Here is a 26,809-nt window from a genome sequence, read left to right on the forward strand (position 1 = left end):
CGTAGTCGTGGGTTTTACCCACGCGGCCACAAGCAAATATCTCCGTCGGCAAGGACTTCGCGATATATGTATTTCTCATTTAAAATTTACAACGATCCTTTCTTTGGTTACAGTTAAAAATTTGTTATTCTGACGAATTTCATATGTATAAATATCGACAAAGACATATGGAGCGGTTTTTGGAATAGGGAGAAAAAAAACAATTTGGACTACTTAAAATTATTTTGAATCTATACTTTTGGCGCGCAAACACTTGTTTTCACGATTCGCGTGTCAACACACTGCGCCGAAAATACGCGGCCACCGCGGCCTAGATATTTAGTCTTATCAAACAATTATTTCGTCAAATATGGCATCAGTTATTTCAGCTTCGAGAACTATTATATCTAATCCAACAAAAAAACATACTGCCACATTGTTTTTTTTCCATGGTTCAGGTGAGAAAATATATTTGTTTGTCCATCACGAATCCCGATTCCATAAGCGTGGGAGCGAGAGAGATAGCTATGAAAACAGGCAGTTCATTTTGTTTCATTCCAAATTGATAAAATTTATTCAACAACAAAAAAATTAAGGACTTTTTTGCCCAGATTCCTCATCGTCAGATCCAAATTTTGACTCAATTCGTGGTGTTGTTTCGATCTATTTGCAAATCTCGTTCCGAGATGAACAAATGAAACAAATTACGTCTATAAGAACAAAATTATTTTAATTTCTTTTTCGTAAATTTCAGATGACTTCTCTCGAGCACACAATTTTCTTTCACTGATAATGATGATATATTATTATCCCACGTGGCTTCTGCAAATTAAAAAGATGAAATCAGCTTTGGTAATATTGCAGATGTAAATTCTTACCGCTCTTACTTTTCAGGAAGTACAGGCAGCGATGTTGAGGCTTGGATTTCCAGTCTCATTACATTCAAGTTTAGATTCCCTCACATAAAAGTTGTGTATCCGACAGCTCCGTCGCAACCGTACACACCTTTACGTGGCATGGTAAAAAAAAAAAATCAATACTTACATTACCGTTGTTTGTCTGCTTGCGTTTGAGATGTTCAATTGGGACAATAGAACTTAGCAGAGGGGTGTAAACAAATTTTTGCAGTTCTTAGTCCCTCTAAAATACCTCAGAAATGAACAAATTGCAGCGGAGTAACGTGTGGTTCGACAGAAGCGCAGTCGCTATCGGCGCACCAGAAATAAAATCCTCTATTGACTTTATGTGCGAAGCAATATCAGAGCTGATAGAAAAAGAAGTAGCGAATGGAATTCCACTCCGACGTATAGTGGTCGGTGGTTTTTCAATGGGTGGCGCATTGTCCCTTCATGTGGCTTATCGCCAGAAAAAATCATTCGCCGGCTGTTTCGTTATGTCTTCTTTTTTGAACAACAATTCTCTAGTTTACGAGGTATGAAATCTTTTGACAAAGCAATTACCGTAACTTAATAAATACTTCATAAATTTATTCTAATCAGGCTCTAAAGACAGAAAATGGACAAAGCATTACGCCATTGCTTCAATTTCATGGGACGAGCGATGATCTTGTGCCATTGAAATGGGGCGTTACTACCCACAATACTCTCAAAAGCTTAGGGGTAAAGGGTACTTTGAAAACAATCGACAATGTTGGACACGAGCTAGTCCGCGAAGAAATTGAACAACTCAAAGAATGGCTGGCCAATGTTGTGCCAGAAATTGATTAATAGTAAAATACATGATATTGTTGCATCGACACAGTACAAGTTGAAAAATTTGTACAAATTGTTCCACATTTTTAATCTTGAATCGAGCTATAAATAAATATATACTGAAAAAAATACAAACTTCGATGTGTTACACAGCATCTTACTTCGATCTACAAAAATATCGATATAGCATTGAGTTTGTGTTCACTGTAAAATTGCACAATGTCATATTCATTCGGGTTATTGAATAAATGATCTACATTTTTTTAAGGATCACTACGCATTCACTTTGCTTTTGCTCTAAAATAGATTCATTATCTTTGTTTCATTGTTATTGAAACGATTCGCTAGGCAACTTGAAATATTTTATAAATATGAAGTTGGCAAATTCAAAATAACAAGTCCAAAAAGAAACTTAAGCAATGTGAAGGGTCGCTTTGCACGAATGAAGCTGTGGCAGCACACATTTAAATAGTCTGAAAAATAGAGATTAATTTTTTAAAAGGCTTGATGGTACAATAGCATCGTGAAATTCAAGACACGCTTCAATGATATTTTTTTCATGAAAAATACTCTGTTGCGTCTTGGCATGGATTCCATAGGGTAAGGAGAAAATACGCGACGAAAAAATCATTCTTGAGAGACGTTCATTCAAGGACTGGTAAGGACAAAGGTCTCCTTGATGACGAGTGCTCTGAGGGCGCTGGGGAACCCAGTTCCACATCTACAGATATACATAACACGTGTACAAATCCTCGTCCTCTTAGCCAGAGTACTTCAGCTTCAGTAGTTTGCATACACGAATCTCGTATAGAAGCTGTTACGAGTGTCCCTTGAAACGATATAAAGACAGAGGATGAGGCTGAGTACGAAACTACTTCGAAGTATGTAGTGTGGGACTCTTCAACACCTTTTTCTATCTAACTCCCTTCCCCCTTATTCTTCTGTGCTCTCGTTTCCGACACTTTTCGCGGTTAATAATGTCTAACCTGTGAATGGAGCAGAGAAAAAAAAGAGGGATGAGCTAACCGAACGGAAAAGCAGACGAGAAATCTGGAAAAAGGACCAAAAATTTATTTTTCCCCAATTTCTAATTTGTATCCACGGAGACACGAAATATCGTCCATTCGTCGGCCTGAGAATTGACATTGTCAATATTCTGTATCCGCATCTAAACATTAAAAAATGTTCTAGGGACTTTGTCATCCTTTTTCACAAATAAAAACAATTTTTGAAAAGGGATTGGGTAAAAAATCGATAGTTTGAAATTGACAGAAGGAAAAATGATGTTAAGAATGAGAGAGAAGTCTATACAACCGTCGTATATTCGTAATGAAAAAAGGGGGTCAAACCGATAACATCGATTTCGTTGGTGTGCTGTTTTTTTTTTTCCTACTAAAAACGCCAGCGTGCAAACGAACCATTATTACGGACACACACGCTTCTCGGCATGGGAACGAGCAGGAAAGGTATATCCGCGTCGGCATAACGACGATGACGACGTCAATGATTCTCGTCAAAGAGTTTCGAGTCACGAAAGAGTTTTCGTTACCTGCTCTTTCGGCACGAAAGGGTTTGCTTAAACTTTGCACGAGTACATCTCGCGATTTGGCTCCATATACGCGGATCGATATGAATTTCATTTGCGTTACACTATAAACAGGGACTCTGTGAACTTTAGGCATTTCTACAAATGGCAAAAGTTGCACTAACCAAAAAAGTATGTCGCGCTGCACGCGTGTGCCTGCATCAAAATCACACTCGCTTTGGCAAACCTCAAAACTTCATTACACGTTGGCACTCATCGAATTTTCGAATTCGATTGATTTTCAGATATTTTTAAATCCATTTTGTAACGGAATAAGGTCAATCCATACATGCTCCAGGGTATTTTGATTCTAGTGAAAAATAGACTGTTTAGCGACAGAACAAAATTTTTCTGTTGTTCCCTAATTAGGACGAACGTTTTCTGATACAAGCTGCATGGCGTTCGTTGACATGTTTTTTTTTGTTTTGCATATTCTTTCGAGTCTCGAGGCGGCACCCTGGGTCCGCTCTGTGTGTAGAGGGATATTTGTATACAGTAATTGAGTCGTGTACAAACGTGAACATGGAGATGATATATATGGTAGCAATGGAAGAATAATAAAACAAGAGAGGAAACGTTTTCTCGCTTGCGGAGCAAACGGAAGCAGCCCCTCGACGCCGTGCGGGTTGCGCAGTGGCACCTGTTTCGGGGTTCGCTCTCTCCTGCAGCCTGCAGTCGGTGCTGCCGTATACGACGCGTAACGTTCGCATCCTTTGTATTCTTATCATCCTGCGTGTTTCTGTGCTCATATTGCGATCGAAAGTTTCAATTTAGTGCAAATTGGGTCGAATCGATACACAAGATTTTGGTTACATTGTAATTGGGGCTATCTCTTCGCAAAGCAAAAAAATAAAACGCGATCATTTGAAAATACACAAAAACTGTAGCGAGCAACTGCACGAATTTCCGAGACGTTCCATATTTTATTCGCGGTAAAATAAATGCTACAAGAAAAAAAACAAAACAAGTTTGTGTTTGTGTTCATTTTCATTATTGATTCGTTTCTTTTGAGTCATCAACTTTGTCTTTATATTGCTTCTTGATGCATTGACTTTTCTTGAATATCTTATTGATGATTGGTTTATTTCGATTTGAAATGGAAATTTCAGACATAAAGTGTTCAGACTGAGTTCCGGCAACAATCAAAATTTAATATGCCTGCGTGTGCGATCGATCCGCAACAGAGTGTTCTTTCTCTTTCTTTCGCTTTCTCGATAAACGCTCGCTCACTTCTATCGTCTTTACACTCGCATACAGGATGAGCGTCAACGGGAAATATTTTATTCGCGATTATAATCATGATTGACCTTATTATGCGTGATATTAACGCGGATCATTGAACCATTGTATAATACGAATATTCCAGATCGTTTCTTTTTATATATTCTTCATTTTTATTTTTTAACGCACGACCGGATTCGCGACCGAGTTGCTCGTATTAGACGAGTTTTCACGAGTGCGCGAGCTACTCAGATTTTTTTTTCTTTTGTTGCACCTCTTGTGACACTTGTATTCTTCTTTCAATTGATATTCCAACTGTGATGAACTCGTATAGAATGTACGCTCGTAATAACAATGCTGGACGTTGTATTGGATTGCTGCCGTTTCTTTTCTTTTTCATATATTCGATACCCTCCGTGTATCCTCGTTAATGTTTCACCCAGTAATAAATGTTCATTCGGATCACTCGATGGTTATAGACAATTTTCGAAAGACTCGTTTTGGGGACCAACAAAATCGAAAATAATATTGTGAAACTTCGTTATCAATCTGCTATATATCGCGGAAAATTCTACCGACGTCATGAAAAAAAAAAAAAACAAAAAATTGAGGGATTCTGTTTTTTTTTTTCGTGAAAAAAATGTATAAATTTGGGGCTTTTTAAAAAAATATTTCATCGTCAGAAGTATTGAATAAACGTATGATGATGTAATTGTTATATTTCTCGTGTCGAAAAAACACACTGGCGTGCAGCATTGACGAGAGAACGAGTATACATATATGCTTTACATGAATTATTTATCGAAGGATGGGAGTCCGGTGTGTGCGTGTGTGTGTGTGTGTGGTTTCTCGAGAGGGAAAGGGTAACAAAAAAGAATCTCGAACGTCGTTTCGAGACTGCGGTGTAGTCTAGCTAGGCCAGAACGCTCGTATTTACGAATATTGTTGAGAATAACCCAACAGATACATTTTGTTCGCGAATACGAATATACCTGGTGGCCTGGCGCGCGCTCTCTCCAATGTTTACATTCAAAATTCACATTTTTTTCGACCATCATTTTGTCCCACTAAGGCAGAATAAACTCAAGACCTCGTCGAGATGAATCGAAGAGGCGATCAAACGATACCTGGACTCGTGATAAAGCTACGAAAAAACGACAAAAAAATTAAATAAACATAGAATATGGGTGAATGATTTGTATATGTAAAAAAAAACGAAAAATAATAAATAAGCTATATCGAAGCGTAGTGAAAGTTGGTTAAATATTGTGATCGTTTGGTGAAGTTTTATTTAATTGGTCGATGATTGAAGTGACTTTAAAATCTGATGATTGCGACTGCATCCTGCTGTGCGTATCTAGTAAATAACTAAATACTAAATAATGAATTAATACCAATGACAAGGTGTCTACCCATTGAAAAGCAACGTATCGTGTTCTTTTACCTTTTTATTTTTTTTTGTTTCGAAATAGTGCTTTTTCACGTGCGAGACCCGAAGTATGTGCACAGAAGATAATCGAAGGGCGTTCAAAGGACACGTGACTCGTTATGCACTCTGCTGGAAGAGTGCTCTCGATTTATCGTCGAGCTTTCGAGCATCCATAAGTGCTCCTGCACTCTGTGACATGCGAGTATTACGTTATCGGGGTTGTCGTTAGGTGTTGCATCAAGCGGGGGCATCGAGATTGGTTTTTTTATTTTGAATCCACACATGGATTCGTGCGGCTGAATAACGAGACAACGAAAATTCTTACACATCGAGGACTCGTTATTTTATTGTCAAGATTTTTCTTACCGTTGGTTCACGAAGGGCTGCGGAGGCTACTGCCACCTTGAGCACCGCTTCGTTCAAAAACGTCACCATCAAAGGTAGTACGTTAAATTATCCTTACGATATGCGTGTCATTTCAAATTGCACGTCGATGAGAAAAAAGTCATCGACGTGCACATTTTTCCAGTTTTCAATGTCAATGTGCTCAAAATGTTCAAAAACATCGAAAAATCATATCTAGAAAAAATGTCCGGATAGGTGTGCGTGAGTGTATGTTGTGTGGCACTGCAAAATTCAAACGCTTATAACTCGAAAACGATTTGAGATACAGGGCTACCGTTTTGCCACAGATGTTAATCTATACAAGCTCTTCATTCTCTGATTATTTTGTCAGAATTTGAAAAAAAAATAGGAACCCTACGACGTTTTGAAATTTTCAAAAAAAGGGTGTCGACGCTCTAACTTCCGAAAATATTAAGATTTATTGCTAATTTTTTTTTATAAATAGATTATCATAATAGGACGGTTGGTATTGAATTTGTGAAATATCGGTTGAACGTTTTAAACTTTATGATTTTTGGAATTTTACGAAAATATGAGTTTTTCGAAAAATCCGCTTTATAATTTTTGGAAATTAATTTGGAAAAGTTAAAAGTAATAAAAAAATTTATTTAAAAAAAAAATTAAAAGTAACAAATTGGTTTCTCAAGCTTTTAGAACAGTGCAAATGAAAAAGATAGCACCTCATAGAGTAAGCTTTGAGCATCGTGCATCTTGACCCTTGAGGAAGCAATTTGCAAATTTTTTTTAAAGAGCATTTCGAGCCCTTTAAGGATATTTGGTACAGGTACAGTACAATGTTGCCATGCTAAACCATGCTAAAAACATAAAAAATTTCAAAATGATCAGAATTTTATAAAATTTGGTGAACAAATTCTTTAGTGCCAAATTTGACAATACAAATTTTTTAAGATTTTTCTTCTGTACAGTTACCGAGTAATTGATCACTAAAGTTAACGTGTATAAGCATAGCGTTTCCATATAGTATATAGGTATTTAATGCGTAACTAATAACTCGATAACTAAGCAGAAGAAAATTTTGAAAAAAATTGTGTTTTCGCACTTGACGTTGAAGAACATTATCACCAAATTTGATAAATTTCTAATTATTTAGACTTTTGTACCATAAATCGTTAAACTGCGGGCAAATTTCATTATGTTTTCACCGCACTCTTATTGAGGCTCCATTGAAATTTTTGTAATTACTCGTAACAAATTATTTCACAATGCGAAACGTGTAAAAATTTTTAATGAAAATTATGTTTTTTTTTTTTTTTTTTTTTTTTCATAAGTCTCGAGCTAAGGACCGAGCTGTCTAACATAAAAAGTTTTGATGATGTAATAAAGCCGTTAACTAAGACGACACAGCGATGTCCTCGTAATCGAAAAGTTATAACTTTCTCCAAGCGGAGAAAGACAAACTCTGTGCAAGAATAAGGTAGAGAGTGTGTTTGAAACTCGCACGTCAAACTTCTCAATGCTCGTGGTTCGCTTTGATTTACATAGGAGAGAGTCGAGCATACGACACTTTTCGACTTTCAATGTGTTTTCCCCCCGCGCGCGCGCGCGCGGCTCGCCCGGAGCGTTGTGCAATTTTTCAAACTTTGGTGCTTATCCAAAATGCGTTGGAGAAATAATGAATGCGGTGGAAAGGGAACTACGCGATTTCGGTATAATACTCGTTATACCAATGTAATTTTTCAACGCGCGGTAACGTATTACTTCGTAATTTCGTTACCTAATCAATTCTCGAAACTCTCACTGATCGGACACAGTCCTGCTCGCTTAACGTCTCCAAATGTCAAAATAAACATCGAATTTTGTGAATGTTAATTCCCGCTCGTATTCGATCAATCCTCCGCGGCGAAATTTCTCTCAAACGACAAAAAAAAACGTTTCGGAAGAAAAAATTCGTTCCACTAAAAAATGATTCGAGTGAAATATCGTTTTCAAAATTTATCCGAATACGCCGCAGAATATTTTAATCGACGATGCGATTAAATAAATGTACACAATCTTTTCGTAGCTTTCGCGTTGAAAAAATATCTCTTTCGTTCGCTTTGAAAACGTAGCTGAAATTTTTTTTGAAATTCTCTTTCATGCAGTTCATCGAATCTCAAACGTTTTTTTTTCTTCATATTCGATGAAGAAGAAATTGAATATTTAACAAGAATTTCGGAAAGCCGGATGCAGGTTATCCTCCACGTTTTTACTAGTAGGGCGCCAAAGTATAAACACGTGCAGGATTCTTTTGTTGAGGGTATTTGTTGTATAAAAAAACTTTGGGCACGAGTCTGGAAGTCAGCCAAAAAGAGAGTATCCGTTCCGCAATGCGGCCCGACACTCGTTTGAAATATTCAGTTTAAACTGTCAACTATTGATAAACTTGCGGGCGCATGTTTGTCTCATCGTATCATTAATCAATTCCATATTTTTTTCGTCCAAGTTTAATGATTGTGTGTGTGTGTGTGTGTGTGTGTTTGATTGCCGGAAATGGCAATATAAAACGGAGCAACGATGAACTGTCAATCTCGATCTTGTTACATTCAGGTTTTTCCGGACCAGGAAAAATGAGCGGAAACGCCGAGTTCGCGGTGGGGCTCGGAGTTGCGAGTGGGCCGAGTCTCGCAGCAGCTCAACAGGGCCAAGGAGTCGCAGCACTGTTGGTCATGCTAGCAGTTCTGTGCTTCATCTTTGCTTACTGCTGCTGGGGCGCACCTTTTTGTCGATCTCTTTGCCGAAGACACTGTTGTTGTCGTCTAGAAGATCCGGAACCGGATCCACGCTTCGGAAATAGTGATCAAGCGATGGTTGCAACACCAACGATCATTCTGTTGCCCCATGGCAGAATGCTCGTCGTCGATGGTACCATTTTTACACAGTTTCAAGCTGACACCACTGGTTTGTTTGGTTTTTTATTTTTCTTTATTATTTTCGCAGATTAGAAAGTTTCTCATTTAAGGTAGCTCTGTACCTACTGAAACTAGATGGTCAAAAATTCCTATTTTTTAAAATATTAATCACACAATATTACAGAAAGAATACACGACTGGTTTTATTTCTAACTCGTAAGATCCGTTTAAGGTAACTCCTGTACTGCATGCTAGTCAAATGAGTGCTAAATTTTCAAAACGCTTTTAGACCAAGTTCAACTTACCGATTAAACTTATTGTTAGTAGATATGTATTCAAGCATATTTTATTAACGTGAAAAAATATTTAAAATGATAGTTTTGCAAAACTATCAACTGATAGATGCAAATTTCCATGATGACACATTTTCACAGGTATTTTCCAAAGAATCATCTGTATTTTTTAACCGATTTTATTGCACCAAGTCTCATTTTGTTCCTCAACTGATCCTCTACGAATTCACTAAGTAGATTTTCCTTTAAACTCATTCCTTCAGAAATTATGAATGAAAAAGTTTTTTCACTTAATGAATTAGCTGCAACAGTGAAACGATCAAGTTAAAAAGAACAACTACACGGTGGATTCATAGAGAACCAGTTGACGAACAAAATGAGACTTGTTGCAATAAAATCGATCAAAAAACGCAAATAATTATTTGAAAAATACCAGTGAAAATGTGTCAGCGTGGAAATTTGCATTTATCAGCTGATGGTTTTTCAAAACTAGCGTTTTTAATATTTTTACATGTTAATAAGATATGCTATAATACAAATCCACTAACAATACATTTAATCGGTACGTTAAACTTGGTCTAAAAGCGTTTTGAAAATTTAGCACTCATTTGACTAGCATGCAGTACAGGAGTTACCTTAACGTCGGTAATAAAAAATGTAAACCAAGTGCTATCCAGTGACGCGTTGAGTATAGGCATCGCGTACAAAATGACCCCCGTTTTTAAGCACTAATATCTCGAAAACTAGATGGTGAATCGATTTGAAATTTTGACAGTCGGTCCGTGAAGGCCACATTTAAATTTACACCATATTTAAATTTCAACAAAAGTACAGAACTACCTTAAACTCGATCCAAGCTCGCTATGCTATTATTGGATCATTGAGACCCGGTGCGAATTCCCCCGCTCGTTACCGGTAGCAGCTAGCAGCAGTCCTTCGACCGGAAATGGAATGCAATGTTTATTCCAGTCGGCCGAAATCAGCCAGGGTAAATAGTTTTCTGGCAGCAAAACTTATAAAGCACATAGCAAAACTTACGAGCGGGCCAAGTCGACCGGATCACGAAGATCCATCCTCGTAACGATTAATTGTTTTGCAAAATTTGCAACCCCTAGATTTTCGTCACCGATCGAAAATTCGTTTGTTTGTACATTCAGGTCTCGATCTCGTGGAACTTGGAGAAAGCGTTATTCGGGCTCAGAGAAATCCACGGAGCATAAATCGCCATCAGCTTCAAAGCAGTCAAGGCAGCATTCTGGAAATGGACGCTGAAACCCCTAGCAAAGACAGCCTCGGTTCTATAGGATGCTTCCCGCCGCCAACTTACGAGAGCATATATGGAAAAGATGAAGGCGACATGCCACCTTCGTACTCGGATATTTTACTTCACAGGTTGGTATATACAAATTGTTTAGCCTCATCTCGTTAGCACGAAAGATTTTTCTCATTGTTACCATTGTCATCGAAAGGTTCGTCGTGAAATAATATTACCGCGAATTATTTTTTGCCGTATGATGAGAAAAGAAATTCGCTAATTTAACAAAATTCTTCATTCGGAACAAAGTGTAGCGAAAAAAGTAGGTTTTTATGGTCCAACAAAAATTTAATGATACGATTTTCTGGCGGTGGTGAAAATATCTATTTGAATCAACAGTTCGAGTATTTGAATAATCCGAAGTTTCGTTTGCGTTGTGAAATTTCATTATGTTTGGCAAGATTTTTCTGACGTGAATTGAATAATATAATTAATGACTAAGTAGCGAGGAAATCCATACTCTTTTCGGTTTTGAACCCGATCGGGACAATCACAGTGAATGACAGAATAATTTTTCATGCCAGCTATTTATGATTCTAGTTTTATATTTTCGAGCATTATTTATTTACAGATTTGCCAATCTGCCGTACGAGATCGAGCTACACGATCATTGTCACGATGGAAAAGAAGAAATGGAAATGCACAGTTTGGACGGCTGTCCTTACATCTTGTCGAATCCCATCAACACTTTGACTTATCCGTACACAAGCGTAACGAGCTTTTCAAGTCAGAGCTTTCCTCGTAGAAACTTATCTCGGAATCCATCGTTGATAAGCAATCCATTGGATGATTATTACGTCGATAACGAGCTTGGTGTTTATAGGATTGGTCGCATGAATGTCTCGTCGATACAAGACGTGAGTAGCAACGTGGATGCACCTAGAAGCGTTGTATCGACGAATGCCAATTCCGGCAACGTTCCACCGATCGTTCAGCATTTTCCAGAAACCGAGAGCAGGTACGATATTCAGCACGTTCACGATGATCAAACGAGATGTCGTTCAGCTGATAACGAATCTACGAACACGGGAAATCACGAGAGAGGAATTACGCTCGGTGGCAATCAAGTTGTCCAAGATAGTCAGAATTTTAGAATAACCGAAGGTTCGTCCTCGAGAAGACAAAATAACGATACTGAGGCAAGAAGGGATCGATCCTACACCCCGAGAAACGTTCATTTTCAAAATTTTCATGATCCGCAACCAGAGTCTTCTCAAAACGCTAATCAACCCATTGACATTATTGATAACACGATCTCAAGGCCGAGACACTCCAGGGATTATAGAGATGACGATCGATCGAGAAACGATGAAACCAGAGCTCGTGTCGAAGACGATGAAAATAACGATTTTGGAGCACTCGCGGATATTCGGGAAAGCAGAGTTTAAACTTAATCGTTAGAGAATTACTTCATAGAAAATACAGATGATTTTAAAGTTTGCATTGTAGGAAAACAATTGAAAAAAAAAAAACAAAATCTCTTTCATTGTATATTGTTTTGCAAGTTTTGTAGACATTTTTTTCCAGAGACTGAAAAATTTGAACAAATTACGCTAAATTTCATGAGTTTCATGAAAATTATTGACTATTTTAAAGATATTTTTCATTGTCTTTCTCGAGGTGCGAATTTTTATATCACAAATAACGTCACAGACACCATCTCTCATGCCAAGTTTCTGTTTCAGACGTGGGAAACACGTTTTGCACAATCTCATTGATCTATCAAGGTTATGGATTCTGTATTTTTTGTTGAAATAAAGTGTCCTTAATATGTATGTGAAAAAAAGAATAACAAAATTATTTTTAGAAAAACAAAATTTTCGCGATAGTTTTCAACTTTGAGGAAGGTAACGCCACTTTTTTCATGAAGTGTTTTCATCCATAAATTTTTTTCACTAATATATAGTTTCCATATAACATATATGTGCAGATTTTTGTTTAACGAGGATCATTTTATTACGGTATATATCCTCAATTTTTGAAAATCGAGTTCAACACAGTTCAAATAAGACTGAAAGATCACAGTAGCAAAATGAAATGGCAGGCTTGTGGCAGGTTTTTGGAAAGACGTTCCTTTTTCTCTTGAATTTATTAATTTCTATTATGAACTCTCGGCAGAAAGAATCGAATGATCTCTGCAATGGTTCTTACCTTGCAGCAATTTTTAAACTCATCTAATCACTGTCCATCTCTTCTGACGACGTAGATTCGTTGTCGTCCTCAGGTGCTTTTTTGTCCCAGTCCTTGAGCTTAGCGCCCATTACAAAATCATCTCGAAGCACGCTCCAAACTTTGTCGTTCTAATCAATGAAAAAAAAAGAAATCTAATAAATGAGATTTCAATGACGCGAATAAAATTAGACATCTTTCCCCGGTTACTTTCCAAAATGTTTTCAACATGAATACTTGAAAAAAAAAACAAAAAAAAAATACGTTTTTTGAGTCGAACGAAAAAAAAGAATAGCAATTGCTCGATTTACCAGAGAATAGAGATAAATAGCTAATTACTAGAAAATTTAGATAACAAACTAACTTCATTATTTTCGGTGCTTTCGACCTTGGTATTCTTTGTTGGATCATCGACTGTAATACTTTTGGAGCCTCCCATAAGGACATCCAAAAACGCTCGTTTATCGATGCTCTTGAGTACCTGCTCTCGCTTTCTTTCCAAAGGACCAACTTCATCTAATTTCTTATCAATATCAATTTGTTGCTGTTTTACTACGTTAAACAGCTGTACAACGCCCCTGAAACGAAAAAGCAACAAAAATACGATTAATATACTATGATATTGGAGCTCGTATAGTTGGAACTTCGAAAATATTTTCAAGGGTGAGAATGTTATTCACAGTATATTATAAATGCGCTATGAAACATTGATGATCAGAATTACAACAAATTCAATTGACTAGTTTTTTTCGGTGTTTTCCAACGATGAAAACTTTGGAATTATCATTTTTATTGATCCTCTGTAAATAACAATTGATAAATAATAAGTGCGAATAAAGTTAGAAAGTGTTGTTACATGGTAGCTATTTTTTGAAGCATCTTTTCCCTTTCCCGATCCTTTATTGATGGCTTCACTCTGATTCCGAGTTGGGTGTCTTTTCTTTTCCTTTTTAGAGGTGTTGCTTCGCTTTTATCCTCTTTTTTTTCTACTTTTGGTACAATTTCTTTCTTTACCTCACCAGTTTCTGTTTCAATTTCAAACGGTACGGTTTCAACAATTTCTTTATGTTTTACTTCATTCAACTTTTTTGCCTTGGAGAGCACTATAGATTTTTTCCTTTTGGGTTTTTTAGTCTTTAAGATTTTTTGCATAACATCCGCCCAACCGGCGTTTGCGTTGCCCGTTGTTTTCTCATTTTCCGATCCCGAGCCCTCACTTTCTTTTGTACCTATATGATGATCGTCCTCGTCCTCTTCGACATTATCGCTTTGCTTCAACTCCGACATCTCGGACTTATCCTCTTTGGCTTTGCTGTCTGAAAGGATAAATCTGAATTCAGAAAAATGGTGATTGGATAAGATAGAAATTTATGGCATGTCTCGTGCAGAATTTTGATGCTAGAATAGTCAGCATCAAAATTCCACCCAAGTTTGACAAATGATCGATTCAAATAATTCCATTGATTCAACGGATCAAGATCAAGATAATAATTGATTCATCAATTCGATGAGTAATTCATATGTGCTTGATGCTCCATAGTCATCTGTTAGTGCAATGAATAATCACGTTCCATTACTTTCTAGCTACAGGACACAACTGTGACATTGTGATTACAATTATAAATTATACAAATGTTCATAATTCGATAGCTAACACTGTGGTAAAATTTTATTACATCAATTTTCCTCAAGCTTGGACTTCGTCTAACAATTCTGAGTTGTTTTTACCTCCTACATAACCTTAAAAAATGTATTGACAATACGTTACCTCTGTATTTTTCCAAAGATTTGATTCTTTTCGCAGAACTTTCGTGTACAATCATAATTGTAGTCTTGCAGAGACGTCTATAGTGTGATTAAAAAGTATGATTTTATAACAAATTATTTTATTGTCACTCGCGAATGTAAAAAAAAGCGCGAAAATAAAGTAACCGAGACACGTGAGCCGTGAACACGCCGTTGGCTTCGGCTTCTACTTCAGAGAGGTTGAGACCACACGACCATGTTTGTGTATAGTTCCTTATGGCCGTTGTTTTCTCGTCGACCCGGGAGGCAGTTACTTATGGTATACCGATGGTGGGAGTCCCGATATTTTCTGATCAGTACCTCAACGTACGTTTGTGTAAACTAAAAGGCATCACCGTTAGCGTTGATCGCGTTGATTATCGAAACATTGTGAGCGAATCATTTACGAAAGCTCTTACGAGCGTACTGCAAAATTTCTCCTACATAGGTATAGTATATTACACCACAAGTCTGCCCGTGTGGTGTATACTATTTTTTCTGTCCTCCGGGCCGAAGTTGCCGCATTCCGTCTGCGTCGGACAGAAAAATCGTATACACACCTCGGGCAGGAAAAAGTAAAGCCTCAGACCACATGTTTGTCAGCCGAGGCGAAGCCGAGGCTGACAATTACATGTGATCTGAGACTTTCCTTATTTTCCTGCCCTAGGTGTGTAATATACTATTCTTCATAGCCGGTCGAAAGTACGTTTCTTCCGAAATACGCATCTATCGATGGAAGATGTGCAGCACTCGCTTCGCTCGTGCAGCAAATGTCGGGGCAGGCATAAAAAAAACAAGATATTAGCAAAGATAATTAATATGAATATTTGCATTCCTATGAACCTGAAAATAGATCATTATTCCGAATGACTATATTTATTTTATCAGCCTGGTCACTTTATTTTTGGCTTTCACATTGATTTATTTATCTGGAAGGATAAATGTATGTTATTCGTTCGGATAACGAAAGCACTGGATACCGCTATTTTCTGGGTCGAGTACGTTCTCAGAAATGGAAATGTATTGAGGTCTCCGGCTGAGGATTTAACATGGTGGCAGATTCAATTATTGGACGTGTATGCTTTTTTTTATAATTCTTCTTTTACTCGCACTTTTCATAACAAAAAAGATCTCCGGACTCTTCTGGGATTTACTGTTTCCTAAAATGTTAGTGAAACAGAGTGTACCAATAATAAATGAACGCACTGCGTCGCACACGAAAAAGATAAACTGAATAAAAAAATATTATTAAACTTATATATCGAATAAACTTCTTTCACTGTCCAAAATTTGGTATTACCTTTGCTTTGAAAATATATATTTTAATTCATGCGGGGGAAATTCAAATAATGAGACCGCGTTTGTCGACAAATTATATTAGGATTTATTGTAACTAAACGAATTTCCAATTCGCTGCTTCACTTTTTCTTCTTCTTCGATTTCTTTTTCTTCCGCATACTCCACCGTTCGTAATAATTTCTCCAAAATCTCTGAATTATTCTTGCTGCACGGTTGTGCTTGAAATTTTCCAAATTCTCCGTGAAAGCTTTCAGAATGATCAATTCTCGTTCCTCCTTTAACTCGACGTACCGGAGCTTCTGGATTGCGAGCTCTTCCTGTTTTCCATTTTTTTTTAAATTAAAAAAAATCGTACAATTTATCATTATGCTAAAAAACCACGATAACCGTGAACGAATTTTTGCAATTTTTCTCATCAGTTTTTTTACAGCAGCGCCTCACTATACGCTTTGAAATGAACACTTTTAAATATTTTCTTCTACCCTAAATTTTAGCAATGATTTTCACCGAAAAATCTCGGTTTTAGCTTCTCTAAATGAGGCTAAAAACAAATAATTTATCGAGGATTATAGAGATTTTTATTCAGCAATAGCAGCTCACATTGACACTTGTTATTTTTTGCTTGCAAGCTCTTTCAATGCGATTACAATGATATCACGGAACTTACTTGAAAAATTTTCAGTCTTTCTGTCAATTGATTGCATCGGTCCGTAAGATTTTCCATTCTGTGATGAAGCGCCCCAACATTCTTGTCGTAATTAGCGAGTACTTTCAGATATTCCGCCTCAGATTTCGAGCTGAACGACACGTTCAATCGAAAAATACTCGATCACTTTTTTTATTTTTAAAATATATGATTTGAGCGTTGTTAATAAAAACAGTATCAATGTTTTACCGTCGTTTGTATAAATCTCGCTCCTTCCTCATGTTTTCTGATCGTAATGTAACGTTGAGATATTTCTCATTCAAACCGATCTCAACTTTCAGTAGCTCAATGACTTCGTCTTCATCTTCGTGAATTTTGATGATTTTCTCTTTTGATTTATCTCTGTGTGCAAATAATCACAAATTGTAATATATAAAACATGAAATCGACGCATTTTCGAAAGAAAAATATCAATCAAACGTTGAAAAATGAAAAGTTGAAAGAAAGTTTTCTTTATAATATAATCTTTATTCGATTCATTGTTATATTCATTGATGATGCCTCAATTACGTGTACAATGAACTCTCACATTTGTCAAATTAGCTCTGCAGCATGATGAGCCCTTATTTTTTCAAGATTCGAATTTTCGACTTCGATTTCCGCCAAAATGAGACCAGCGGTACGTTCGTGTTCTGATCTTGCTTCCCCGAGAGCTGACTTTATAGCTGAGTCATGAAAAGAGTTTGATTTTAATGAAGCTCATTTTTACTTTCAGGCGCAATATGCGACTACGAATTTTGATTGACTAACCAGCTACTCTGCTCACCTTCCATTTCGGATTGAGCTTCCTTGAGATTTGCCATTGAAGATTGGAGCCTTTTTTGGCTCTGACGTTTTTCATACGGCTTCGTTTTCATACGTATATTCACGATATCACTGAACGATATTAGATGCTTCTTCAAATCTGCTATCGAATTGAAACCTTTTTGGTGGGAGTTCCGATCATCGGCAGTCCTTACAGCTGATTCATTTTCAAGCGCAACTTCAAGTGCGCTCATCAAATCCAACAATACTCTAAACATACGATAAACGCAGGCAATTTCGAATTCCATTGTTCAATCGTAATGAAGTGATAATAAATACGAAATCGAGGAAATGAATTAATTTAGTTCGGTAATGGCTCGTTGTACACAGAAGAGGATTTGAGACCGATGGTTGCTATGAGAACTACACAGCGAGTGTCCAAGAATCGATAGAGAAGCAGCTTGATATGTATAGTATAAATTTGAATTTCGGCGGTCAAATTTCCATTCGAAAAGTTCAATGCCGAAAAGAAAAAAATGCCTTTTTTCAGACTTGTTTTTGCTTCCTCATCAAGGAAGCTTTGTGAGGATGAACATTTTTTTTCCAGTTTTCAATGTCAATGTGCTCAAAATGTTCCAAAACATCGAAAAATCGCGCGCGCGCGCGCGTGTGTGTGTGTGTTATGGCACTGCAAAATTCAAACGCTTATAACTCGGAAACGGTTTGAAATACAGGGCTACCGTTTTGCACAGATGTTAATCTATACAATCTCTTCATTCTCTGATAATTTTGTCAGAATGTGTAAAAAATTACGAATTTGACGACGTTTTGAAATTTTATATAAAAAGGGTGTCGACGCTCTAACTTTCGAAAATTTTAAGATTTATTAATAATTTTGTTTTTTATAAATAGACTATCATAATAGGAAGGTTGGTATTGAATTTGGAGAATATCGGTTGAGCGGTTTAAATTTTATGGCATTTTGAATTTTACGAAAATATGAGTTTTTCAAAAAATCGTCTAACCACTTCAATTTTTGGAAATTTTGTAAGATTTTGTGTATAAGTCTGTATTTCCTCTATACTTTCCAGCAAAGTTGTCGGAATTTTCTTCAATTTCAATGTAAATAGAAAAACGATGAAAATTGAAAGTTGCAAACTGTTTTTTTTTATGGCTCGTCATTTAGTTTTTTTTTTATGAATTTAAACAAAGAGATCAATTAAAGTTCGTAAAAGAAGGTAGAGAAAATACATTATCTCCTTGTATACAAAAAAAATGCTGCAAATAAAAATTTGCAAATTGCTTCCTCAAGATGGTCAAGATGCACGATGCTCGAAGCTTCCTCTATGAGGAAGCCAAAATGAAAAATATAGCACCTCATAGAGTAAGCTTTGCGCATCGTGCATCTTGACTATCTTGAGGAAGCAATTTGCAAATTTTAATTTGCAGCATTTTTCTTACTGTGAAAAAATATGAGATCTATTGTAACATATACAGTGAATGAATTACGTTTCCTGTAGGAATTCTGAATTTTGGAAATAAAAAAAAATGAGATCATTTTCTAACGTAGCCAAGTACAGTGAATGAATTAAGGTTATTGTGGAATTCATTCGTGTACACTTTTAGCCCTAATCCCTCACTTATTCAGAAAAATTTTCCAGCAAACGTCACAGAGCAACAAAGGTTTCTCGAATGATTCTGCAATTATTAAGAGATTATCATCTGTTTTTATGCTAGCTCGGATTATAAACTTAAAACAGTTTACGCGTACAAGTGCATGCATTGTATCTATACGATGAACTGCACAAATTAATTTTCAACATTACACACAAGCTTGGCGTGCATGGTTTTCAATCGGAAGCTCGGCGAAGGAATGCCTCATCCGTCCATATATTTGAAGAAAACTTGATGATCCTCTCATGTAATTGTTTTTTAATTTGCCATCCCTTTTCCATCCAACTATTTTATTGAGTAGTTCGACGTGAAATCCCGCGCTGTGTACACAAAGAAAAATATCTATTCTTGACTAGTTTGACTGATAAATTCATTACTCCAAATGTTTAGTATTCAACGCGTTTTCTTTTCTCAAATCAATGTTTACACAGCTTACTTCTTTGTTCATCCATTTCAATACTTGTGTAATTCATCCAATCATCTGCCCATTTGGTAAAAAAAGAGTGTACGGACAAACGAGTGAAAGTGACGCGTGGATAAATTAAAATGCGTATGGGCATGAAAGAATGGCCGTATCTATCCGTAAAAGATAAAGGCATATAAAGGGATTGATTGATTTCATTTCTTTATCCGTTCGTTTAATTGTTCAATTTTATCCACAAATTTCACCCATCTGTATTGTTTACCAAATCATTATATAACAGGGCCCCTCTTATTTTATTGGGGGATCGGTTTTTTTCACACTCGTTCATACAATTCTAATTAATTTTTGTTTTCATAGTAAATTTGAACAATTGTATCTTCCCGAGCTTCCGATTGAAAACCATGCACGCCAAGCTTGTGTGTAATGTTGAAAATTAATTTGTGCAGTTCATCGTATAGATACAATGCATGCACTTGTACGCGTAAACTGTTTTAAGTTTATAATCCGAGCTAGCATAAAAACAGATGATAATCTCTTAATAATTGCAGAATCATTCGAGAAACCTTTGTTGCTCTGTGACGTTTGCTGGAAAATTTTTCTGAATAAGTGAGGGATTAGGGCTAAAAGTGTACACGAATGAATTCCACAATAACCTTAATTCATTCACTGCACTTGGCTACGTTAGAAAATGATCTCATTTTTTTTTATTTCCAAAATTCAGAATTCCTACAGGAAACGTAATTCATTCACTGTATATGTTACAATAGATCTCATATTTTTTCACAGTTGAACATTTTTTTAAATTTATTTATTGACAATGCGAATATAGAAAATCATTTAAAACGACGGTCACGACCTTTTAATACTTGGCATGCCTTTTTTACTTTTTGAAGTTTTAATATTTACTGATTTCACTTCTTTTTGCGAGACGTGACAACTATATAGGAATCGTCTTTCATTCACTATATTTGTCAACTTCAGAAAACGATCTCATTTTTTTTCTATTTTGAAGTTTTTTATTGATAATACAAATATAGAAAATTATTGGAAACTACGGTCGCGACCTTTTAATAATTGGCGTTCTTTTTTTACTTTGTCAATTATTTTTTTTTCTAATTTAGCTTATTTTTTAGAGGCGTGACAATATTTACTTAAGAAAAAAAATACATTCATCGTCTTCGACGAAAATTTTTAAAACGATTTGTTTCAAGTTGAGTGCTTTTCTCTATGTGCCAAAAGCAATCGACACAGCCAATTTTTCTATATAGACGGACGAAAACTGTGCGGTTATGTTCATGTGAGTTGAAACCTTTTACAAGCAATAATGGTGACGATTTTGATTATCCATTCAGCAAATCGAATTTTCCAATGAAAGATTGGGAAATTCCTATGCAATGGGATGATATTTTCATTTCCTATTCCTTTTTTTGAAAAGTTCGACTTGTTTACTTGGAAAAATGATTTTTGAAACTATCTTCTTTTCATTCATGAATTCCATGTTGACATGGATACTGTCAATGGTTTGCAATGTCCAAGGAGATGTTTCCATGGTATTCAATGTCTAAGACCACAGCTTTATGGTTATTGGTGTCCAGTGATATTTTTTTAATGGTCTTCTGTAACGTCTGAACCTGCCTCGTCAATGCAAACTATTAAATCGCAGATCTAGATATCGATAACTACGAGGAAATGTATCGTAAACCATTGCACCGTTTACCTAAATATCGGGAAATATAAAATTGGCGAATATATATTGAAAAATACGAAGGCATCCACCTAGACATCGAAAACCCTATAGTCGCCAAACTAGACATCGTAAACTATAGAGCCGACGACCTAGATATCGAAAAGCTTAGAAAAACTCACCACACTATCGGAAACTATGGAGCCATTGACTTTCATATCGGGAACCATTGACAAATTCACCTTAACATCGGAAACTACGGAGCTATCGACCGGGATAGTGAAAACTATGAAGTCGTCAACCTAGTCCACGAAAACAATGGGAAAACATACCTGGACATTGAAAACTACGGAGCCGTTGATCTAGACCTCGAAAAGCATGAAGAAACATACCAAGGCGACGAAAGCCATGGAGAAATATACCTAGCCATCGAAAACCATGGAGCTGTCGATGTAGACATCGAAAACAATGGAACCGTCGACCTAGACCATGAAAACCATGGAGAACCATAACCAAACATCGAAAACTATGGAATTGTTGACCTAGCATCAAAAGCCATGACGGAATATACCTGGACCACGAAAACCATGAAGGAACAAACGTAGACATTTAAAACTATGAAGAAATATACCTGGACATCCAAAACCATGGAGGAATATACCTAGACATTGAAAAATATATAGACACATACCTAGACATCGAAAAGTATGGAGTCATCGACCTAGATCACGGAAATGATGAAGAAATATACCTAGAAAACAAAAACTATGGAAACTCAGACCTAGCCATCGAAAACTGTGGAACCATCAATTTAGACCACGAAAACCATGGAGAAACATACCCAGACATCGGAAAACATGGAGGAATATACCTGAACCACGAAAACCATGATGAAACATGCCTAAACATTGAAAACCATGGAGGAATATACCTGGACGACGAAAAACATGGAGGAATATGCCTGGACCACGAAAACCATGTAGGAACATATCCAGACATCGAAAACCATGAAGGAATATACCTAGACATCAAAACCCATGGAGGAATTATCCTGGACCACGAAAACCATGAAGAAACATGCCTAGACATTGAAAACCATGGAGGAATTATCCGAGACCACGAAAACCATGGAGTAACATACCTGGACATCGAAACCTGTGGAGCCGTCAACCTCGATCGCGAAAACCATGGAGGAATATATCTGGACATAAAAAACTATGGGGTCGTCCACCTAGAAATCGAAATTCGCGATAGAATGTACCTAAACCTAGTCCTCCAAAACCCATGATCTATCGCCCTAGACATCCTCGAAAAATCCAGCGGCGTCGACCAGAATTTTATATTTTTTTATTTTTATTATTTATTATTTAATGTTATTCGTATTATTCAATTTTTTTGTTTTCTTATATTATTATCATTTTATATTATATATTGTATAATATAATATATATATTATATTATATTATATATTAATTATAATAAAATATTTATTATAATAATATTTTATTATTAATTAATATTAATAAATAAAATATATATTATATAATTATATACATATTTTATGCGCAAACCAGGAGCTGGTATTGCCCCCGCTGTGCGCCCATTCTCTGTCTCTCTCGCTCGGCGACGCAGAAGGAGAGGGGGTAGCCGCGTTCAGCGCAGTGCGTGACGTAGAGTGTGACAAAAGTAAGAAATCGTGCAAAGGACGTAAGTCCAAATGTAAACAAGCGTAACTTACGCCCCTCTGTCTCTAAGAAAATGAAAATCCCGAAATGATGGATTTTAAATCACTAACGTTACATATCTCAGGATCTACTGGACGGATTTACTTGCAACAAAGACCAATGGAAAGAGAAAAATCGAAAAAAAATCGTCACAAATTTTCAAGTTCTTTTATGAAATGGTTTATTTGTGAGAACCATTTGAAAATTCTGTGACGTCATAAAACCGGCATATTCGCGTATATAAGAGTAGCGGCAGGGCTCGCGCTGGCTTTTCTTTTGCGCTGCAGTTTTTCCTTTTAATACTTGGCGTCGAGCCGCTACCGCGTCTCTTGATTAGATATACGAATCATTGAAATTGGGGTTTCTTTCGCGGCACCTAATCTCCGAAACTGCTGTTGTTGGAAATGGAGCGAAATTTCATGTGATCGAGTTTTTAGTGCATCAATTTTTTTACGTAAAAGTTGCTTCGGCTGTGAGGGATTGTCAAACATGAAAAAATACTACGAGGGGCTTTTTTGCAGGAGGAAATTCGATCCCCGGCGATATTGGACCTATGCACTTGTCATGTTTTCGCGACGCAGCGAACGCAGCTATGCCGGTAGAACGCCCTTACTGCCATTTGAAATAAAAAAAACGAGTCGCGTTATCGACTGACGTCACGCGGATCCTCGATCAGTCAGATGTGCAACAATTTTTTTCCCGCAAACGTGCTTGAATTATTCTTTTGTGCAAGAAAAATATGTCAGAATAAAATATCGAGTCCGGAGAACTTGAATTATAGAGAACCCGGAGAACCGTTTTTTTTCTTTTCTTTTAATAATCACAGTTATTCGGAAGGAACAAAATATTTTTGATAAACGTAAAGGAACCAAGTCAGAATAGAGGCTAGATACGAGAGGATCGAGTGTTTAACGTATTTCCTTGAAGAAACCAACTCAAACTCGTTGGTTTCCGAGGTACCAGATGTGAAAAAATCGAAAAATTTCCCGACTGACGTAAATACGAAAAATCAACTCTCATTCGTTCGTAAGAGCGGCAAGGTCATTTTTACTTTTCAACATTCCGCTGAACCTGACAAGGTCGTTGAAGATTACATAGCAGCGAATACGTACAACAAGTAAAATGTTCATTTTTCGCGAAAAAGAAGGAAAGTAAGCAAATCTTTTAATATTGCTTTTTGACAAATGTAGAGCGAGACTGGCCAAAATTGGCCAGAAAAATGTTCTCAAGGTTGATCGTAAACTTAAGGATTCTCGGGAAAAGCCCGGACGTGCAGAATTCATAGGCGATGCTTTGGAGGTAAATTTGAATAAAAAGAATAAATCACTTGATGATGATGATGACGAAAAATAACGAAATTTTGTAGATGAATGAGAGATTATCGAGAGGAAAAATGCGGAAACCAACAAAACGAGTGTCGGCGACGAAAAACATTGTTGTTGAATTTTGTCCCGAGGAGAATTGTTCAGAACTCGGCAAGTCACATTATCGCGAACAGTTATCGGCAATTCGTGGAGCACCGCGAAACAATGTGCCGATTAAAAAATCACCAACTTTACCAACATTGAAGAACGTCGCTTCCTCCGCGATTTACGAAACAAGAAAATTGGGACATCTCGAGATCCCGGCGATGAGCGAGGGATTGCCTGGAATAAAAAAGAAGGAAAGCTCAAAAGTTGAAGATCGAGAACTCGATCGGAAAAAGTCACAATGGCAACTGTTAAAGGAAGACAAAAACGGGCGAGGCCAAAAAAGTAAAATGACCAATTCTCAGATGAAAAAGCTTCAGGAAACGCTTCAACGTTTGAGCAATAACGAAGAGTAAGGAGACCGAAGGTTTCGAAATACTTGACAACCGATCTTGAAATTCATTTAATTTTTCCGCCACAGGATTCCCTTTATCTGATTTAGTATGCTATCCTAAAAATGACTAAGAACTAGCGAAAAAAAAGATTCGGCAAAAGGCTCGATTTTAATAAATCGCAGTATTATTGAATCGTTTATTCGTGAGCCTTACCATTCAACCGGTAAAGTTCGGTTCAAATTTAAGTTCCGGGAATTAGAGTATTCGGCGTTGTTATATCTTAGCCTGTATGGGATTGCGCTCCGTTATTTTATATATTTATTGGAACGATATTTTTTCACAGAGCACAACGTGCCTGGGACGAAAAATCGAAAAGAGAAAATTGTTCTTCCGGTGTATCGTTGGAGTCGGTAAAAAATCCGAGAACCGTAAGATTCGAGGATGAAATTGCAAGGGTAAGGGAAGAAATTTTTCCTCGACGAAAAGTCGATAAAAGTGGTGGAGATGCGAGTTTGGAAGCATTGCAAAAACGGTTGTGGAGGGAGAAAAATACGGGGATTACAACGAAGATGTCAACTTTAGAGAGACTCAAAAAATCTTGGTTAGACGAGAAAAGTGGAAAAATGGCCGATCGTGGTGGGAATGATTTTGATAGAGACCGAATGAGAAACTCGAGAAACGCAACGAAAAGAATGAACGAAGAGAAGCCTCTGAGTAACGAGGAGATTGAAAATTTTATAAATAATTACGACGCGAGAGAGAAGAACCCGAGAAACGGAGAACCGGAATTGCGAGCACCGTCGAGCGATCAAGTCGCCCAAATGTTGGCTCACCTAAAAATCGATGATCCTCTGGAATACGAGGAAGAAGATAACAGCAATTTTTTAACTCCTGTACGTGACAACTTGGAGAAATCTTCTGGTGTGAAAAAAACATTCGAATCCCGGGATTTTGGAACGGAAATGGGTGACAAATATTCTGAATGCTTTCACTCTGAAAAGTATCATCAAGAGAAGGGAAAATTAATAAATATCGGAGTAAAACAACCAACTAGAGTAAAAGAGGAAAATTCCGTTTTCGACGAGGGACGGAAGTATCAAAATGAATCTTCTGATTTTTGGCCAGACAGCGAGAGTCTTTTGAAAATTTGTCTCAACGAAAGTAAAACTCAAATTCCTAACTGTTTCGTTTCAGGAATTCTGAAATCGGATTATTTGCGAAGTGGACCCGATCTCAATCCCATTTAGAAATTTAGAAATAGAAGGTTCATTGAACTTGATGATTTAATCGATTATCGAACCTACGAGATTGTTAATCTTTGAAAATTAATGAAATAAAATATTGTGATAAGTTAATCAGCAAATTACGGGTTCTCATGATTATAGTAGCGAATTAGAGCTTTAAGACTTTTAGATGGATGACGTGCAAGATAGTCCTTATACGCGTGAATGGCGTGCGCGTGATATCCAAAGACGCGGTAGCGGTTCGTCGCCAAGTATTAAAAGAAAAACCAGCGCCGCGAAGCCTACGAGAGAGAGAGAGAGACAGCGTGCGAAGCCTCGTTCCTTTTCGCAGTTGCGTGTCTGGCAAAATAATGCGGAAGAACATTTTTAATAATTGACAATGAAAATAAAGAAAGATCATTATTCAAAACTAAGGTCGCAATCTTTTGTACTTGGCGCTCTTTTACTTCCTCATAGAGGAAGCTATGTGACGATGAAAAAATTTTTTTTTCTAGTTTTCAATGTCAACGTGCTCAAAATGTCCAAAAACATCAAAAAATCATATCTAGAAAAAATCTCCGGATGTATGTGTGTGTGTGTTTGTGTATGTGTATGGTACTGCAAAATTCAAACGCTTATAAATCGAAAACGATTTGAGATACAGGGCTACCGTTTTGCATAGATGTTAATCTGAACAAGCTCTTCATTCTCTGGTAATTTTGTCAGAATTTGAAAAAAAATACGAATTCTACGGCGTTTTGAAATTTTTAAAAAAGGGGTGTCGA

The 26,809-nt window shown here is 36.8% G+C and overlaps 5 protein-coding genes across 15 annotated transcripts; 3 read left to right on the forward strand and 2 right to left on the reverse strand.

Annotated features, from left to right (window-relative positions):
- Positions 1-219: 219 nt before the first annotated feature.
- LOC122412629 (lysophospholipase-like protein 1) lies at positions 220-1,961 on the forward strand. Its single transcript, XM_043422336.1, has 4 exons — positions 220-437; positions 874-998; positions 1,151-1,411; positions 1,479-1,961. The coding sequence occupies exons 1-4, from the start codon at positions 350-352 to the stop codon at positions 1,704-1,706; spliced, it is 702 nt and encodes a 233-aa protein (XP_043278271.1). The 5' UTR covers positions 220-349; the 3' UTR covers positions 1,707-1,961.
- A 1,986-nt stretch (positions 1,962-3,947) lies between these two features.
- Positions 3,948-13,812, forward strand: LOC122412626 (uncharacterized). Of its 9 annotated transcripts, none has more exons than XM_043422325.1 (5): positions 3,948-4,243; positions 5,570-6,366; positions 8,879-9,229; positions 10,631-10,865; positions 11,360-13,812. In XM_043422325.1, exons 3-5 carry the CDS (start codon positions 8,899-8,901, stop codon positions 12,174-12,176), a joined length of 1,383 nt encoding a protein of 460 aa, XP_043278260.1. In that variant the 5' UTR covers positions 3,948-4,243; positions 5,570-6,366; positions 8,879-8,898; the 3' UTR covers positions 12,177-13,812. The 9 variants fall into 9 exon arrangements, with proteins under 9 accessions (XP_043278260.1, XP_043278262.1, XP_043278267.1 ...); XM_043422327.1 differs by having other exon boundaries at positions 5,574-6,366; XM_043422332.1 differs by having other exon boundaries at positions 5,970-6,366.
- On the reverse strand, positions 12,948-14,932 carry LOC122412628 (RRP15-like protein). Its single transcript, XM_043422335.1, has 4 exons — positions 14,726-14,932; positions 13,814-14,273; positions 13,322-13,535; positions 12,948-13,088 (listed from the first exon to the last, which is right to left on the reverse strand). Exons 1-4 carry the CDS (start codon positions 14,778-14,780, stop codon positions 12,963-12,965), a joined length of 855 nt encoding a protein of 284 aa, XP_043278270.1. The 5' UTR covers positions 14,781-14,932; the 3' UTR covers positions 12,948-12,962.
- An 898-nt stretch (positions 14,933-15,830) lies between these two features.
- On the reverse strand, positions 15,831-18,025 carry LOC122412630 (dynein regulatory complex protein 10-like). 3 transcript variants are annotated; one of them, XM_043422338.1, is made up of 5 exons: positions 17,514-18,025; positions 17,277-17,412; positions 16,937-17,089; positions 16,709-16,838; positions 15,831-16,358 (listed from the first exon to the last, which is right to left on the reverse strand). In XM_043422338.1, the coding sequence occupies exons 3-5, from the start codon at positions 16,966-16,968 to the stop codon at positions 16,161-16,163; spliced, it is 360 nt and encodes a 119-aa protein (XP_043278273.1). In that variant the 5' UTR covers positions 16,969-17,089; positions 17,277-17,412; positions 17,514-18,025; the 3' UTR covers positions 15,831-16,160. The 3 variants fall into 3 exon arrangements, with proteins under 3 accessions (XP_043278273.1, XP_043278274.1, XP_043278272.1); XM_043422339.1 differs by lacking the exon at positions 17,277-17,412; XM_043422337.1 differs by lacking the exons at positions 15,831-16,358; positions 16,709-16,838; positions 16,937-17,089 and having other exon boundaries at positions 17,096-17,412.
- A 6,141-nt stretch (positions 18,026-24,166) lies between these two features.
- LOC122412387 (uncharacterized) lies at positions 24,167-26,048 on the forward strand. The gene is made up of 3 exons (XM_043421861.1): positions 24,167-24,296; positions 24,364-24,818; positions 25,145-26,048. The coding sequence occupies exons 2-3, from the start codon at positions 24,364-24,366 to the stop codon at positions 26,046-26,048; spliced, it is 1,359 nt and encodes a 452-aa protein (XP_043277796.1). The 5' UTR covers positions 24,167-24,296.
- The last annotated feature ends 761 nt before the right edge of the window (positions 26,049-26,809 follow it).

This window comes from Venturia canescens, chromosome 6, assembly GCF_019457755.1.
Source record: "Venturia canescens isolate UGA chromosome 6, ASM1945775v1, whole genome shotgun sequence".
Taxonomy (NCBI): Eukaryota; Metazoa; Arthropoda; class Insecta; order Hymenoptera; family Ichneumonidae; genus Venturia; species Venturia canescens.

Coding starts and splice junctions, on each gene's coding strand:
- LOC122412629 (XM_043422336.1), top strand. CDS start 350: ATGGCATCAGTTATTTCAGCTTCGAGAACTATTATATCTAATCCAACA. Junction 438..873: donor GTTTTTTTTCCATGGTTCAG/GTGAGAAAATAT, acceptor CTTACTTTTCAG/GAAGTACAGGCAGCGATGTT. Junction 1,412..1,478: donor ACAATTCTCTAGTTTACGAG/GTATGAAATCTT, acceptor TATTCTAATCAG/GCTCTAAAGACAGAAAATGG.
- LOC122412626 (XM_043422325.1), top strand. CDS start 8,899: ATGAGCGGAAACGCCGAGTTCGCGGTGGGGCTCGGAGTTGCGAGTGGG. Junction 9,230..10,630: donor GTTTCAAGCTGACACCACTG/GTTTGTTTGGTT, acceptor TTGTACATTCAG/GTCTCGATCTCGTGGAACTT. Junction 10,866..11,359: donor TCGGATATTTTACTTCACAG/GTTGGTATATAC, acceptor ATTTATTTACAG/ATTTGCCAATCTGCCGTACG.
- LOC122412628 (XM_043422335.1), bottom strand. CDS start 14,780: ATGATTGTACACGAAAGTTCTGCGAAAAGAATCAAATCTTTGGAAAAA. Junction 14,274..14,725: donor ATCTTTGGAAAAATACAGAG/GTAACGTATTGT, acceptor TTATCCTTTCAG/ACAGCAAAGCCAAAGAGGAT. Junction 13,536..13,813: donor CTTCAAAAAATAGCTACCAT/GTAACAACACTT, acceptor TTTTCGTTTCAG/GGGCGTTGTACAGCTGTTTA.
- LOC122412630 (XM_043422337.1), bottom strand. CDS start 17,799: ATGGAATTCGAAATTGCCTGCGTTTATCGTATGTTTAGAGTATTGTTG. Junction 17,413..17,513: donor AGCTCAATCCGAAATGGAAG/GTGAGCAGAGTA, acceptor TTCATGACTCAG/CTATAAAGTCAGCTCTCGGG.
- LOC122412387 (XM_043421861.1), top strand. CDS start 24,364: ATGAATGAGAGATTATCGAGAGGAAAAATGCGGAAACCAACAAAACGA. Junction 24,819..25,144: donor CGTTTGAGCAATAACGAAGA/GTAAGGAGACCG, acceptor ATTTTTTCACAG/AGCACAACGTGCCTGGGACG.